Source organism: Triturus cristatus, chromosome 7 (assembly GCF_964204655.1).
Source record: "Triturus cristatus chromosome 7, aTriCri1.1, whole genome shotgun sequence".
Classification (NCBI taxonomy): Eukaryota; Metazoa; Chordata; class Amphibia; order Caudata; family Salamandridae; genus Triturus; species Triturus cristatus.
In genome coordinates this window covers 1147566341-1147581549 of record NC_140590.1, presented here as the reverse complement: position 1 = coordinate 1147581549, position 15209 = coordinate 1147566341, and the positions used below count along the sequence as shown (strand labels likewise).

The following is a 15209-nucleotide window of genomic DNA, read 5'->3' as shown; positions in this document are numbered from 1 at the left end:
TGCCAGGGCGAGGATATCGCCCCAATCCCTGCATCAAAGATTGCCAATGCGGCGACCAAACAACCAGGGGGATAGAACAAGGGAAAAGGGAGTGGGTGTGGACCATCGCAAAGGGCAACAGTCATGGCGAGGGGGAAGAGATGTGCGCTCAATTATCACCATCAGATGGGGGCCTTCCAGGGTGTAGTCCACTAACAGCAAGGTCTCCTCCCCTCCTTCCGGGCCGGCTTTCGCTAGTGGATTATGTTATACACCCCCTGCGGGGTTCCAGATCCCCCCCGGGTCCGTGGGATCTAGCACGTCATCAAAGAGCTTCAGGGCTCGAAGTCGTGGCGGCTGCAAGCGAGCATGTTCTAGCCGCCCCAGGTAATCTACCAAAGGCTTCCAGAGCTTCTTATATTTGGCGTCTCGGAGCTGCAGACGCGCCGTGAGAGACTCCATCGCCACCACATACCACACGTTTACGGAGGGCGACTCTGGCTTCTTCCAGTAAAGGGCTACTGTTTGTTTTGCAGCGCCCAGCATGTGGAGGCTAAGGTGCCGATCACAACCCGTCATGGCTCTCAGGGTTGTTGGTCTAATTCCCAGAAGGACCACCAGCGGATCCTCCGGAAGGGGAAACCCGAGTACCTTTTTTACATGGCTGAGGACCTCTTTCCAAAAGATTTTCAGAAGTGGACATGTCCACCAAATATGTATGAAGTCTCCCTGCGCCTGAGTACAGCGCCAGCACAGGGGAGAGGAATTGGGGAACATTTTGTGGAGTCTGGCGGGGGTGTAGTACCATTGGGTCATTACTTTGTAAGCCGATTCTTGTTGGGGAATGCTACGCAGGATTTTAGGGATGTCGCCCCGAAGCCGGGCCCATTGGGCAGGGGTGACGCCCGAGCTAGTAGAGGAATGCCATCTCGTCTGATACGGGTGGGGGTCAAGCCGGTGCGAGCGCTGCAGCACCTTGTAGATGCGAGATATTAGCTCCTTGTAGTTGCCGAAGTCCCGCGCTAGCTGTTCGAACTGCGTGTAGGGTCGCGTGGCCGCCGGCATCAGGGACGAGCCCTGTATCCAGTGCCGCAGTTGTAGATATTGGAATTTGTCACCGTCCAGGAGCCCAAACTCCTGCTTGCACTGTGCAAAAGTTTTGAGAGAGTCACCGAGAAACAGGTCCCGTATCATCCTGCAGCCCGACTCCGTCCAGTTCACGAAGTGAGGTGTCCGACATGCCGGCGGGAATTGCGGATTTCGCGCAATCGGGTGTGCGGGGATGGAAAGGTGGTCAAGCCCCTACTCACCGCCACTTTATCCCAGATCTCCAGGACCGTTTTGGTAGGGACGGCCATGTAAGCGCTGCGATGTCTGGCCGCCCGGGGAAGCCAGGCATGGTCCCAAAGCGGGCGACAGGTGACTGCCCTGTCCATGTGGAACCACACCTTCTCACTCTCCCACGCCCCCCACTCCAGGATACAGCGAAGATGCGACGCCCAATAATATTCGAGAAGGTTAGGGCAGGCCAGGCCACCCCTGTCCCGGGGGAGACTCAAGATTTTATTCGAGAACCGTGGCTTTTTCCCCCCCCACACAAACGCGTTGAGCTCGCGTTGGAGCCCCTGTATTTGATGTTCCGGAATCGGAGTTGGCAGTGTTTGAAATAGATAGAGGACCTTTGGCAATATCGACATCTTCACTGTGTTAAGGCGGCCCAACCAGGAGAGCGGCAAGGCCCTCCACGCCCGCAGGTCAGCTAGGACAGAGGTTTTGTACTCCTGCCAGTTGGCCTGCGTCCAAGTGGCCAGGTCTGGAGTCAAGTTAAGACCCAGGTATCGCACTGACGCGTCCGCCCACTGGTACGGGGCCGAAACTCGGATCGCTGGGAGCTCCTCGGCCGGGATCGAGATATTAAGGGCCCAGGACTTGGCATGGTTAATTTTGAGCCCAGAGGCGCGTTCGTAGGTGCGGAGCAGCGAGTGCACCGCCGGCAGTGAGCGTAGGGGCTCGGAGAGGGTGAGAAGGAGATCGTCCGCGAAGAGAGCAATCTTGTGCTGCACTCCGCGAAGGGGTATACCACAGATATCAGGGGACCGCCGAATCATAATGGCCAGGGGCTCCACCACCAGGGCGAACAACAGGGGTGATAGGGGACAGCCCTGTCGAGTGCCTCTGCAGATGGGAAAGGGTTGCGTGAGCTGTCCGTTAACCCGCACCCTGGCAACCGGCGAAATATACGGGGCCATAATGCGCGCCACCATCTTAGGACCTAGGCCTATTTTCCGCAGCACTGCTCGGAGAAAAGTCCAGTCAACCCGGTCGAACGCTTTTTCCGCGTCGAGCGATAACAGGCAGGCCGGGATCCTCCAGTGTTTGGCCTTCCCAACGATATGCGCAATACACCGTACATTATTCGCGCCCTGGCGTTGATGAATAAACCCCACCTGGTCGGGCTCGATGAGATTAGGTAGGTGAGGGCTAAGTCGCTTAGCTAGGATTTTGGTGTAGAGTTTTAAATCGGTGTTCAGCAAGGCAATGGGCCGGTAGGAGGAGCACAGCGTATGGTCCTTCCCGGGTTTCGGGATGAGAGTTATATCGGCCATTGCCATATCTGCTGAGGGCCCTACCGACTCCTCAAAGGAATTAAAGAGGCGCAAAAGGTACGGCTGCAATTGCGGTAAAAAGGCGCGGAAGAACGACACCGGGAGCCCATCCGGGCCGGGCGCTTTGCCAAGCGGGAGGTCGCGTAGGGCGCCAACCAGCTCTGCCGAGGTGATAGAGTCCTCTAGAAGCCCGGATTGATGCTCACTCAACGGGTCCCAGTGGCAAGAGTCTAAGGCCTGCGCAACCAGCTCCGCCGCAGGGGAGTCGCCAGTATAGAGGGCTGCATAGTAGTCATGAAACGTTTGGAGCTTCGCCGATTCCGCAACGGCCCAGGACCCGTCCGCCTTCTGTAGTTTCGCGACATGCGCCGTAGCTGCCCGCGTCCGCAAACATCGCGCCAGAACAGCGCCCACCTTGTCGCCCCCCGCATAGTAGCGTTGCTTGAGTGCAAGCAGAGCGCGCTCAGCCTTGTTGACCCTGTGTGCGCGGAGCCAAACGGCGCTTGTGCGTCGCCAGCGGGCGCTCTTTGTCCATTTGCTCGAGCACCTGTAACTCCCTCGTAAGTTTTGTCTCATAGAGCTGGGCCTCATGCGCTCGAGCGGCCGCCAAGGCTGTGAGAGTGCCCCGTATAGTGGCCTTGAAGGCGTCCCAAAGAAGGGGGAGAGGGGTCCCCGGCAGGTCGTTGTCCTCGAAATATGCCAGGATGGCTGTCTGGATCTCCTCTCTATCCACTGGGTCCCGGAGGACGTGGTCCGGGAATCGCCAGCGGCGCGGCCGCAGCGGGTGGGGAGGACCCTCCCATAGAAGCAGCTCAACATGGGCGTGGTCCGAGACCGAGATGGTGGAGTGGGACACCGAGACGGAGTCCTTGAGTAGTGAGTGCGATACGAGGAGGAGGTCAATGCGGGAGTAAGTGCGGTGGACATGGGAGTAAAAGGTGTAGTCGCGCAACCCCGGGGAGTGGTACCTCCAGACATCCACTAAGGTTAAGGCGGTTAGGGAGCGTTTCACCGCCGCAGACATGGCCCCCACTCCGTGAAAAGCGCCCCCACATCGGTCAAGCTCCGCGTCCCACACCCAGTTGAAGTCCCCCCCGACTATGAGGTCTGTGGTCACCGGCTCAAGGTGTTCCCTGATTATCCTACGTAAGAAGAGATCTTGACCCTGGTTGGGGACATACAAATTACACAGTGTCAGAGCGCGGGAGCCCCGCCTGATCTCCACCCGCAGAAACCGCCCCTCCGCATCCCTATGTACCTTGGCATCACCCCGGGATATCCCCGCCCTGCACAGGATCGCCACCCCCGCCGTCTTCGAGGGAGCCGAGGACCAGAACTGAAGGGGGAAGCGCGGGTGCGCCATCCGGCCCACGTCGGACTTGAGGAGGTGTGTCTCTTGGAGAAGGATGATGTCGGGGTTCTGCAGGAGCAGGTAGCGCCAGATTAGGCGTCGTTTGTTGGGAGAATTGAGCCCTTTCACATTGAGAGAGAGAATCTTCCAGGGAGAGGTGGTGGTCATTGTCATAGAATCCCCAGTAGGGCACCTCCCGCTTGAGCATCCCACCCATACACATGTCCCCCCCGCCAAGGGGAATGAATGAAAGAGGGTACTGAGGGAAGCAAATAAGAACAAATACAACCATGTAAACCTGTAGTCGGCCAACAGGGCCGGAAGAGCCTATTCCAGTCAAGAGAGTAGCCAGGCACCACGGCACAGGCTGTCTCGGAGATGTCACTCTCCCAGAAATAGGAGGGGGGGTGCGCCATCGTTGAACCGCAAAGTTATGGTGTCGAGGGTCCAGCCCGGGCCGCCGCCCAAGCCTGGGAGACAGCGCCCCGTAGAGGAGACGGCGGTGCGCCTCCGAGTGAGGCGTCCAAAGCGTCGAGCAATGGGGGAGAGATGCAGCCCACAGCCGGCCGCACCTCCAGTCGTCTCAGCTGTCTCAGTTGTGTAATTGCAATCAGGTGAGATGATCCGCAGTGGCGTCGGTCATTTAAGGGCAGAGGCCTGTGAGCCCAGCGGCGAGGAGGAGCCCTCCAGGGATTTGATATGTTCGATAATGTTCTGCTTGTCCCGGGAGGCCCTGCTGCCCTCCGGCGACGATGGGTGTCTAGGGCGTCGCACTGTGGACCACTGCGGCTTCTCCGGGACTCTGAGTTTGGGGGGGCGCCGCGCGGGGCTGGCTGGCGGTGAATCAGGAATCTGCAGGAGTTGGGCCGCCTCCCGGTATGAGCGCAGCACCCGCCGCCTGGACTCCCACTGAAACATGAGGGCGAAGGGATGGGCCCTTTGGTAGCGGATGTTGAGCTCCCTCAATTTGTCAGTGATGGGTTTGAAGTCCCGACGTCGCCAGAGAGTGGTGGAGGCCAAGTCCTGAAACAGTTGGATGGGCTTTCCTCCGCAGAGGATTTCGGATTTGCCTCTGGCCGCCTTTAGAATGGCTTCCTTTTCAACAAAGAAATGAACCCGTGTCAAGATGTCAGGGACAAGACCCGGCCTCCCCATCGGCCCTGAAACCCTATGGGCGCGGTCCAGGGTGGGCGGTGAAGTGTCGTCATCCCCTCGGATGTCATGGAGTAAGTCCGCCACGAAGGACATAATATCTGCCCCTTCTGCCCCAGGCGGCACCCCCCGGATGCGTATGTTGTTCCGGCGCCCCCTATTTTCCAAATCCTCCTGTTTGATCTGGAGCTCAACATGCTGTTCTTCCAAGGTCGCCAATCTTTGCCATAGATGTTCTTGGTCTTCCGTGCGTGCATCCAGGGTCTTTTCTAAGTCATCCACTCGGCCGCCCAGCTCTCCCACATCCTTCCGAAGGTCCTTCACGCATGCCTGGACTTCTGTGCGGAGGGACCCAATTTCCGACTTAAGTTCTTGCATGAACGCCGTCATGAAGGATTGCGTGACGGGGGCTGTCGAGACCCCTGCCCCCGATGGCTCCGCGCTCTGTGATGCTGTGGCAGGCTTATTCCACAAGTCCTTGACAGAGGCGTCTTTGGGGGTTGCCGGCGGCTCTTTCCCCTGCTTCGTACGGGTCATGGTGTGGCCGCGCTCAGGATCGGTCTCACAGTGAATGGGGGTAGCAGCCCCCAGGAGCTCAAGGGCCCGCAGTCGTGTGGCGAATGTTCAGCCCTAACCTTCCAGGCTCAGAACCACAGGGGCGCAGGGGCGCAGGGGTGAGCGCAGACGACAGTGCCGTGGCGCAGGGCGCCGCAATGCAGAAGGTTCTCGAGGCCCAGCTCCACGAAGCGATGCGGCCACCAGGCTGCTAGGCTGCCCCAGGTTCGAGCTCCCACGCTGTCCAAGGCCCCGGCGAGGGCCGCGATGCAACTCCAGAGAGGCCCTCCAGCGCTAGGAATGGCCGTCGCGCCTGTAGCGAGCGCCACCAGCAGGCTCCCAGGCCAAGGCGCGGTAGCGGACCTCACCCAGCCCAACGTTAGTCCACTGTCTCCAGGTTTGCGGGCGCAAGCAGTAGGACACAGTCATCAGGGCGCCGGGGCCAGTCGTCCCCCGGGCGCGTTTCCTTCTAGAGCGCCTCCCCGGTCCAGGTCCAGGCCCCGGTCCAGTCGCCGTGTGGGCCAGGCCTCTCCCACGTGGTTAGTCAAGGTGGCGGCCGGCTTCTCACAGCCCCCGGTGCCCGCCAGGCCACAGCCACACGCACACCCCGCGTCGTTCGCCTTTACCTTCGGGCCCCCGCCTCCGATCTGATCCCCAGCGGTCACCCAGGTCATCCGGGAGGTCCCGGCCTACCAGCTCTGGTCGTTGCAGGTGTCGTCCGCCGTTCCGCTCGTGGCTGCTCGGTGGCTCTTCGCTTCCTCGCCCCACAGATGGCCGGCGCCTCCAGGCTCAATGTCCTCGCAAGCCAGCAGGACGACGCTTCGGTCGAGGCCCGGCCGGGCCAGTCCAGGGGCCCCAGGCACCAGCAGCAGGGCCCGCAGCGCCACCACGCGACAGCAGCTCCACGTGTGCAGTGGGGTGTAGGTTATGGCCAGGTGTCCCCAGAGCAGCTCCAGGAATCCGCTCCAAGTTCCAAGTTCAAGGCCGAGGCCTCAGCACGGCCCGCCTCCTCCGCGGCGCCACGAGGCGGGCAGCCGTAGCTACGGGCCAGGGCCAGCCGCAGACCACAAGATGGCGGCCGCGACCGTCCCCGAGCCCGATCCTCCTCGAACCTCCTCGTCATCTGCCCCAGCCGCCTCGATGCCGCCGCTGCTCTGCCACACGGCCGCGCTGCTCCTCCAGCGGTACTCCTCCCGGGTCAGCCAGGCACAGTCCCACCGCGGCGCGGCGGGTCCGGGCATCCAAGATGGCGGTCGCGGTCTCTCCCGCCGGTGCCCCGCCTCGTATGTCGCCCCTACTCGCCACAGCCCAAGCCAGGAGTCTCCAAGGCGCCCGGCAGCTGCCCGCTCTCAATGTCCAGCCGGTCCCCCCCAGCTGAATCGTCTCCGCAGCCACTGCCCTGCTTTAAAGGCTGTTTTCCTCGGCGGCGGCCCGGAGCCTCAGCGATGTGCGACTCACATCGTCCGCGGCGAGACCACGCCCCCCCGAAAATCATTTTTTAAGGTATAGTTTATCCGTACCAAACAGTACATCATCTTATATATGTCACGCGGAGTTGGGACTTCCCTTCATCTCTGATTTAATAAAGCTTGAGCCTGTGCTTCTGCGGCACATGATTTGGACCAAAGACGAGGCTGAATTAAACAGAGACATTCTACTAGATATTTTGAAACTAGAAGGGGTGTTAAAGATCCCATGGATAAGGTATGTCCTCAACTTCTTACAAGATCTTGGTCCTATAGACTGTTTTAATCACACAAGAACTATTGGGACATTTACAAGAAAAGAATTACGAAAGGAGGACCTCGTGTTGCTGGACTCCATCAGATTGTCCTCCGAGATATTGAAACCAACAGTTCTGCACCACCAGATGATTTTATCCACTTTTAGCCTTGAACCCTACTTAACTTTTGTACCTGGAGTATACAATAGGTTTTTATTAACCAGATTCAGGTTGGGGGCATTTCACAGATTAGTTACCTTACTGTTAATTAATGATTGGACTTGGAACCTTTAACCCTGTACTTTTGACACTAACTCCAGCCAATCTACAATTCATGTGGTTCTTTTCTGTAGATTCTTTACCCATGTACGGAAAATGTACTTAGTACCAATTTTAAAAACTCTTGGGCATCGTCAATGTCGACCTGCTCTAATGCACTACAACATTTAGATAATGAGCATAGTGTTTTTAGAATTGTAATCTTCCTGAAGGAAGTTCTGAGTCAAAGGAAAAGCATGCTTATTTAATCGATTCTAATCGGATAAAGATTTTCAATTTAATACTGTCTTAATTAAATACTGTTTTTAAATATTGTTTTATACTATTGACTGTGTACATGTGTAGGTTAATTTTGTAAGTTATGTACTGCCTGGTATGCTTAATGTTTTTAATTTAACACTGCTTCTTTTTAACTATGTATCATACCAGAGATTATGTGTGCATTTGCAGTACATTATTAACCAATGTATACGTGGATATGTTCCTTTTAATGCTTTTTTATGTGCTTTTATGATTGTCTGATATAGCAATAGAATAAAGCTTTCTTTGATTTGAATGTCCTGATGAAGCCTTTGACACTTTAGAGTAGTAGCAAGACAAGCTTGGGTTTTGACTCAAAGGCAGCAGGGCCAAGTCAAAAATATTCAATAGAACAAAAAAATGCCGATGCTGCACTGACTTTAAAGAGAATTTTTTTGTCAAATGAATAGATCAAATCAAATCCATTTAAACCATTTAATGGCTGTTTTTAATCAGAAAATATATTTAAGCAAATTTTTTAATTTTTGCACGGTAGGATTTTAGAACATTTGAACAATATAAGTGAAAATTAAGACAATACATCAAAAAACATTTCGAATATTTACATGACAATACATAAACACATCCATATTATCACACCACTGGCATACCTCAAACATTCAGACAGAAGACAACATAGATTTAATATTTCTATATACACAATAAGTCCATAAGTGAGAGTCAATTGCAATCTTTCTAAAACATATATTTTAGATCTGTTTTGGCAGTTTTTTAGAATCTGAAGGCGAAGACAAGTCAACGTGGGTCAACGCGTTTCGAATCCCTTCACCGGGGATTCTCATCAGGACCAAAATTATCAAAAAATGACGAAGGAAAAACTCTAAATGGATGGTAGAAGGACTTTACAACCAGGATAGTCGAATATGCGTGTAGTCTTCTACACACGTCTTGGGCCCCTTAAAAATCATCAGGGTAATCTCATGCTGCTTGAGAGCGAGGTTACAGGTCAAGGAACAGATCGGCGACCGCAATCTGGTAATTCGTGCTCCTCCCGCGTCCTTGGGGCCGACGTGAACCGTGCTCCTAGATCGGTTCACGTCGTAGATATATTTTCTGATTAAAAACAGCCATTAAATGGTTTAAATGGATTTGATTTGATCTATTCATTTGACAAAAAACTTCTCTTTAAAGTCAGTGCAGCATCGGCATTTTTTTACTTTAGAGTAGTGGCAAAACAAGTTGATATTTTAACTTTTTGCAAAAAATGCTTTAACTTCAGATTTGATTATATTTTGCTCAGAAAATCTACAAGCTATTTGGTGTTTGCAGTGTTAGGAACCAGGATACTGATTTTTTTAATTTATTTATTGCGAATAAAGTTGACCATTATTTCATTACAAAAGTACACTGTTTCGTAAAGCAGTTCTTAAATCAGCTGATATTGTGACATGTTACTGTGATCTGGATATAAACGTGATTATTGTTTGCATTTTTGGGTTATATAATATATAGTATGTTTTAAATTTAATCTGAAAAGACACATTAATCTTTCTTCCTTCCTTGATTTCTTGTTTTATTGGCCACCCCCTTACATTATCTCATTCCTGTTCTGCCTGCCCTGCTCCCTCATTCCTACCTCTGTCCTCCTGACTCATTTTTTTCTCCGGGTAATCCCCCATTGCTTACTTCCCCTCTTTCCTGCTTCACGTTCTTCCTTTTCTCCAATTTCCCTATTCACCATCCAATTTTCTTTCCCTTCTTCTTTTTCCCTTTTCATCCTTCCTTTATTCCTCCTGCTCTCCTTTACGCTCTCTTGTGCCCTGGCCCTTACCGTCTGTAGGAGTTCCTTAAGAAGGAGTTCAGCGCTGAGAATATTTTCTTCTGGGAGGCATGTGAGAAGTTTCAACACATTCCCGCTGAGGACAGTGCTCAGGTAAGAGGCAAGGTTGGGAGTGAGAAAGAGGGGAGCCTGTTTACAACCTGACTTCTAAATTCACACAAAAGTGACATCTGCAAGGAATGACCATGTCTCTACCAGTGCAGCTCCATTTCTTCTTGGCAGTAAGGAGCAGAAGCCTTGAGCATTCTGTCCTCAGCCCGGAAATTGATTCCTACATTGATGATGACTTACACAGGTCAAAGGAACCCGGAAGTTAAGGTCACTGTTAGTGTTTGAGCATCACTTTCATTGGACTGGAAACTGCGACAAACCACAGACTGTGGTTATGATGTAGGAAAAACAGACATGTGAAAGGCCATGGTTGAGAGCGCACATTACCATCCTTTGCGCTTCGGCTTGTAGGCCTAATCCTAGCCAGCTTTCCATTTATCCTTTAAACTACTTCCAACTCCCACCCTAAATACAGTCCATCCTTGCGGTGCACCGGCTCTCCCATCGCTTCTTCTCATGTTTTCACTTCTTTTAGCCGGAGTCCCTATGGTATTCTTGACCTCCTAGTTGTCTGAGTTGCTTGACCCTATTATATTCTCACCTCCTGGTTGGGGTGTCCGTTCTAAACTCCCTTATCTCCCCTACAGCTAGGCGTGTCAGTCTTCTTTTAATATCACTTCACATTTATTTGACAAAGTTTATATATTGAATGACTTTTTATCAGCTTTCCTACTTTGTCTGATCCTTAACGGCCAAGTTACCAAATGTACACTATACTCCCTCAATAACACTATTCACCAACCTATCTCCAAAATGGACCATTACTATGACGTTTCCCAGACATGCCCCGCTGGTACGAGACATAGGTCGGGATGGGAGACAGCGGGTACAAAGCAGAACCCAGATCACAATGAGGCCTGCCCTTCAAGCCATGAAAACCAAATTATTCTTGTGTCATTCCAGGTCCTATGAACAAATACACCAAGGCCAGATGTCATGCAAGGCCAATGGAATAGCCTGTCTCATGGGCCTGCATCCAGTGGTAAAGACCCTCCACAGACCTCTAAACCGTGCATAAACCGGCCAATTATTTATACTTTTTGGCTAATTCTAACTAATCAGCGTCAGACTCCAAAGCTGCCCTCCCTTCAAATCAAACAAGCATTTGCAATCCAAAAGGTCTCACATTTCTCAAAGTTAGACCTATTGGCGTTGTAAATGACAATGTTTTTTACTTATGTTTTTTTGTTTGCAGTGGTAGGGGGAACAAAAGAGGTTGAGCCAGCTGTGCACAAGAAAAAAAAGGCGTGGCCGCCATAGTTGGCGATTAGGAGCGGCATGCCGCGCTTCTTAAAAAAAATTAGAATGATGAAAAATTGATTTGGGAGAGTCGTGCGGCCTCTATTGTTGAAGATTAAGGGCAGGGTGCCACGCTACTTAAAAAAATAAGTGAATATTGAAAAAATAAAGTTGTGCGAGCCGCACAGAAGTAAAGAAAGGCGCGGCCGCCATTGTTAACGATGAAGCAAGGCATGCCTGGTAAAATAAACCACTTTCTACCATCGGCACATGCCAATTAAAACACCACACCCACATTTTTACGATACTAAGCACCTGTGAACGATCAATACAGAAGGTTTTTCCAACAGTCACCTCCAGTTCAAGAGTTAATAGACATAGCTCACGGCATGCATGTTCAAAGTATAATGCTTACAAGTCAGCAAAAACATTTTACTTTCCAACCACAGAGTACCCAAATAAATGCATAAATGTGTTTGCTTCCATTACCCTTAACATTCCCATTGTTCATGTGTGCCTCCAGGATCCTGCCATAGCTGCTGGGGAAATGCTAGTTGTTCTTCTTCCAGGCCTGGTATCTTAACTGCCAATGTACCCTTGCTGCCTGGCACGAGAAGGGGGAGGAAAGGAAGTTGGGCGAGCTGCGCAGAAGAAAAGAAAGGCGCGACCGCCATTGTTGGAAATTAGGAGCAGAGTGCCACGCAGCTTTAAAAAAACTTTAAAAAAGTTGGCCAAGCCGCACTGCCACCATTGTTGAAAATTAAGGGCAGACTGCCACGCTCATTAAAAAAAATCGAATATTAAATAGAGTTTGGTGAACTGCGCAGAAGAAAAGAAAGGCGTGTCCGCCATTGTTAAAGATAATGTGTCGTGTGCAGCGTCACCGTGCAGTTAAACTGCAGGCTGGGCTGTGGGAGAGCATGTCCTGCCTGCAACAGCAGCTAGGTGAAAAGTCATTAATAAAATAATGCTCAGAAACTGTAAATGCAACATACGGAGTAACAACACATCTAACAGGGAAAGTCCTCATGGGAGGTTACAACAGGAGAAAGGCGGTACTAAAGAGGGACTGCTAAGCCTATTAACAAATCAAAAGCTACCATTTATGAGGACAGTAACAGGAGCCACTTGAAAAGATGGGAGGAGCTTAAAGTCCATACTTGAATACAGCATGTCTCGAAGAGACAGCGCAACCGCTGCCTAGGGGAGACCTATAAAAGGAACAAGCCCTAGATAACTGAAGATCATTTGAAAAGAAATTACATCATCACAAGAAATGATGTACCAACTCCATCCAACCCTTCCCTTTAAAGGGAGTGGGTATATTTTCCAGTCAAAGCTGAGGTACACATTATGCTAGATAAATATAGATGTACATAAGTCTATGTTTACTACACAATGAAATGTATTTATTTATTCATATGACTGGGCTACCTAGTATTGCTGCACCCAGAAAGTATAAGGGCATTTACATTTAATGACAGGTACATCTAATAGCAACAATAGATAGCTAAAATAAGCGAATATTTGTGATCAGGAAAAGACAGGCAGAAATACAATATTTGGGGGCTGGCTGATATAAGTGCGTTTTTAGGTATCAACTGAATAATGTAAGAGACGCTTTGGTCCTTACATTTGTGGAAGCGAGTACCACAAAGTGGTTGCCACTCCCAAAAAAGTGTTGTTGGCCTTGGACATTCTGAGTTTAGGCGCTTCTAAGTACAGCGTCGCTGCTGCTTCGACCTCTTTGTCCGCCCAGTAGATGGGCCAAATATGATGCTGTTTCGGGCAGGGCTTTGCAGGTTTGGGTCTCATTTTAAATGTGACTGTTGTTTCAATTGACAGCAATTGTAAACTGGTGAGGGTTAGGGCGATCAGGGGCGTAACAGGCCCCCGCAGCCTGGCGGTGCTGGGGGGGCCCGAGCTGCAGGGGGCTCCCTCGGCACAGTACTCAGGTCTGATAGCTCCGGATTAAATCCGGCGCAGGGGCCCCTCTGTGTACCTTGCAGGGGGCCCCTTCAACTATGCCACTGAGGGCGATATGGTCTAAATTTGTTTGCAGAGCAGAGTCTGGCCGTTGACTATAAGACATCTTAAGTGGTCTGAGTGAGGATTGGTGGGCTTAAAAATAGCTCTCCCTTTCCACTGCTCCCCAAGCCCCCTTCATGCCCTGCTTCTCATATAATGTATTTTATCAGCGTGATTGTTGGAAAATCTCCCCCGCCCCCCCCCCCCCCCCCCCAATTATCTTACTCACCAAGCTACGGCCCTGCATATTATGCTTTTTTTGTTTTAGCAGTTTTATATAGCGCAAACTCGGCCAGAAGGTACTGGAGCGCTTTACATGAGCACCAGTTGCATTACAGATGGACACATTCATTTTTGGTAGGCACAGAGAGATTTAGTGATTTACTCAGAATCGCAGGATGTTGAGCCCACGCAGACTCAAACCCGGTTCCACAGATCGAAAGTCAGCAGCTCTGACCGTTATGCCACATCCTCACCCTCTGATATGTTCACAGCACAGCACGTTTTCCTAATGTTCAGTGTAAGCTATGCCTATTTCGTATGGGTCCGTCCACGTCCTCCCCTAACCTGGGCGTGGCACTGATGAGGCCAAAACTCAACCGGAGAGGGTTGTGTCTCCCTTATGCAGCTGTGAGCAGGGAGGTCAGAATGCACGAATGAAGGGGTAGGGAAGACCCCTGTCTAAATAACGCTTAACGCCATCTAGTGGCTCAGTGGACCATTGCATCCTCTCCATCAATCTGTGTCTGTGTTTGATCTCATGGTCATAGGTTCAAATCCCGAAAAGACTAGTCAGTCTTTCATCCTTTGAGTTTGATAAAATGCGCTCCACTTAGTTGGGTAGCAATAAACAGCTGTAAGTGTAACGATTCAGCGAGTGGTAAATATTCGGTTTACAAATATACATTATGTTCTGTGCCAGTGTAAGATTTTGTTTGCGCTGGTTTCCAGTGAATTTTGCACTAATGGTGGGGAATTTTGCACCAGTTCTGTTGAGTTTTGCAGTAATAATTTCACAAATGACCTGTGCACAAATGACACTGGCTTCATCAGACACATGCAAAAACTAAATTTTGTAACAGTGGACAATAAAGATGGATTTACCCTGCACCGGTGCGCAACCTCCTGACAATAGTGCAATAAATGTGATCTGGCCCATGTTGTGAATTGTCTTCACACCAGGCAGCCAGTGATTAAGTTTGAATGACAGCAGGGCAGTGGTCTGTGATGGCAGAAGCGTACAGTCAACAGCCAGCCAGTGTGCAGGGGGTCTCAGAGCAGAGCATCACAAACCCGGTTTGAAGGCCGGTGGCATGACCTGGAGGCGGCAGGCTGCCAGTATAGAAACAACCTAACGGTACAAGAGAGGTGTAGCACTGCCAGTTATCTTCCTAGAAACAGGAAGCTGCTGCAAACACTCAGCAGGAAGTTGCAAATTATGTATCCACCCACCCACGCGCTTTTTTTCTAACTCCTCCATATCCGCCTTTACACCGGAATCAACATCAGAACCTCTCCACTGAGTGCCCCCTGCTGCCACTGGATAAGACATGCACCTCTGTCCCCCAGCCCAGGCAATGAGGATCAGCAAAGTTTGATGCCAACGACCCTGAAAATTCAGATCAAGTGAAAAGTGACTGTGATGATGGTAGAAAACAATACAGCTCGACAGTTAAGTCAAGGGCTCACCAACGTTCCCATCAAAAACTCTCTTTGCAGTTTTGTTCATGTCTCTTAAGTGATGGGACAGGACTCTCTGAAGGACTGAACCAGGAGACGTTGAAGGGGCTAGTCACGAAGGTAAACTTACACATGAGTAAATCTACATGTGTAAGTTTACTCTTACACTTAGTAGAAAATTTACTACTTTAGACTACAGTCCATTTATGAGTGTAAATTTATTACAAAGTGAAGGCTTACCGATGGGTGGAGCCTAATTTACAAGAGTAAGGTTACTACTTGTAACTTTTCACATGTAGGTAGAGACGTGAAGTATAACATTTATATTTATTATTTAGTAAAAATGATTATTTTGTGTCTAGAATTCATTTTAATTAATTTACGTTTAAAAAATGAGTTACATTA

General features: G+C 50.7%; 1 protein-coding gene across 9 annotated transcripts in view; it reads left to right on the top strand.

The window, feature by feature from the left end:
• Positions 1-15209, top strand: part of RGS14 (regulator of G protein signaling 14) — a 334003-nt gene that overhangs the window by 231901 nt on the left and 86893 nt on the right. For all 9 annotated transcript variants that reach the window (XM_085618347.1, XM_085618346.1, XM_085618353.1 and 6 more), the window contains one exon: positions 9747-9839. In XM_085618347.1, coding sequence (XP_085474473.1) covers positions 9747-9839 — 93 coding nt within the window. The remainder of the gene's footprint in view (positions 1-9746; positions 9840-15209) is intronic.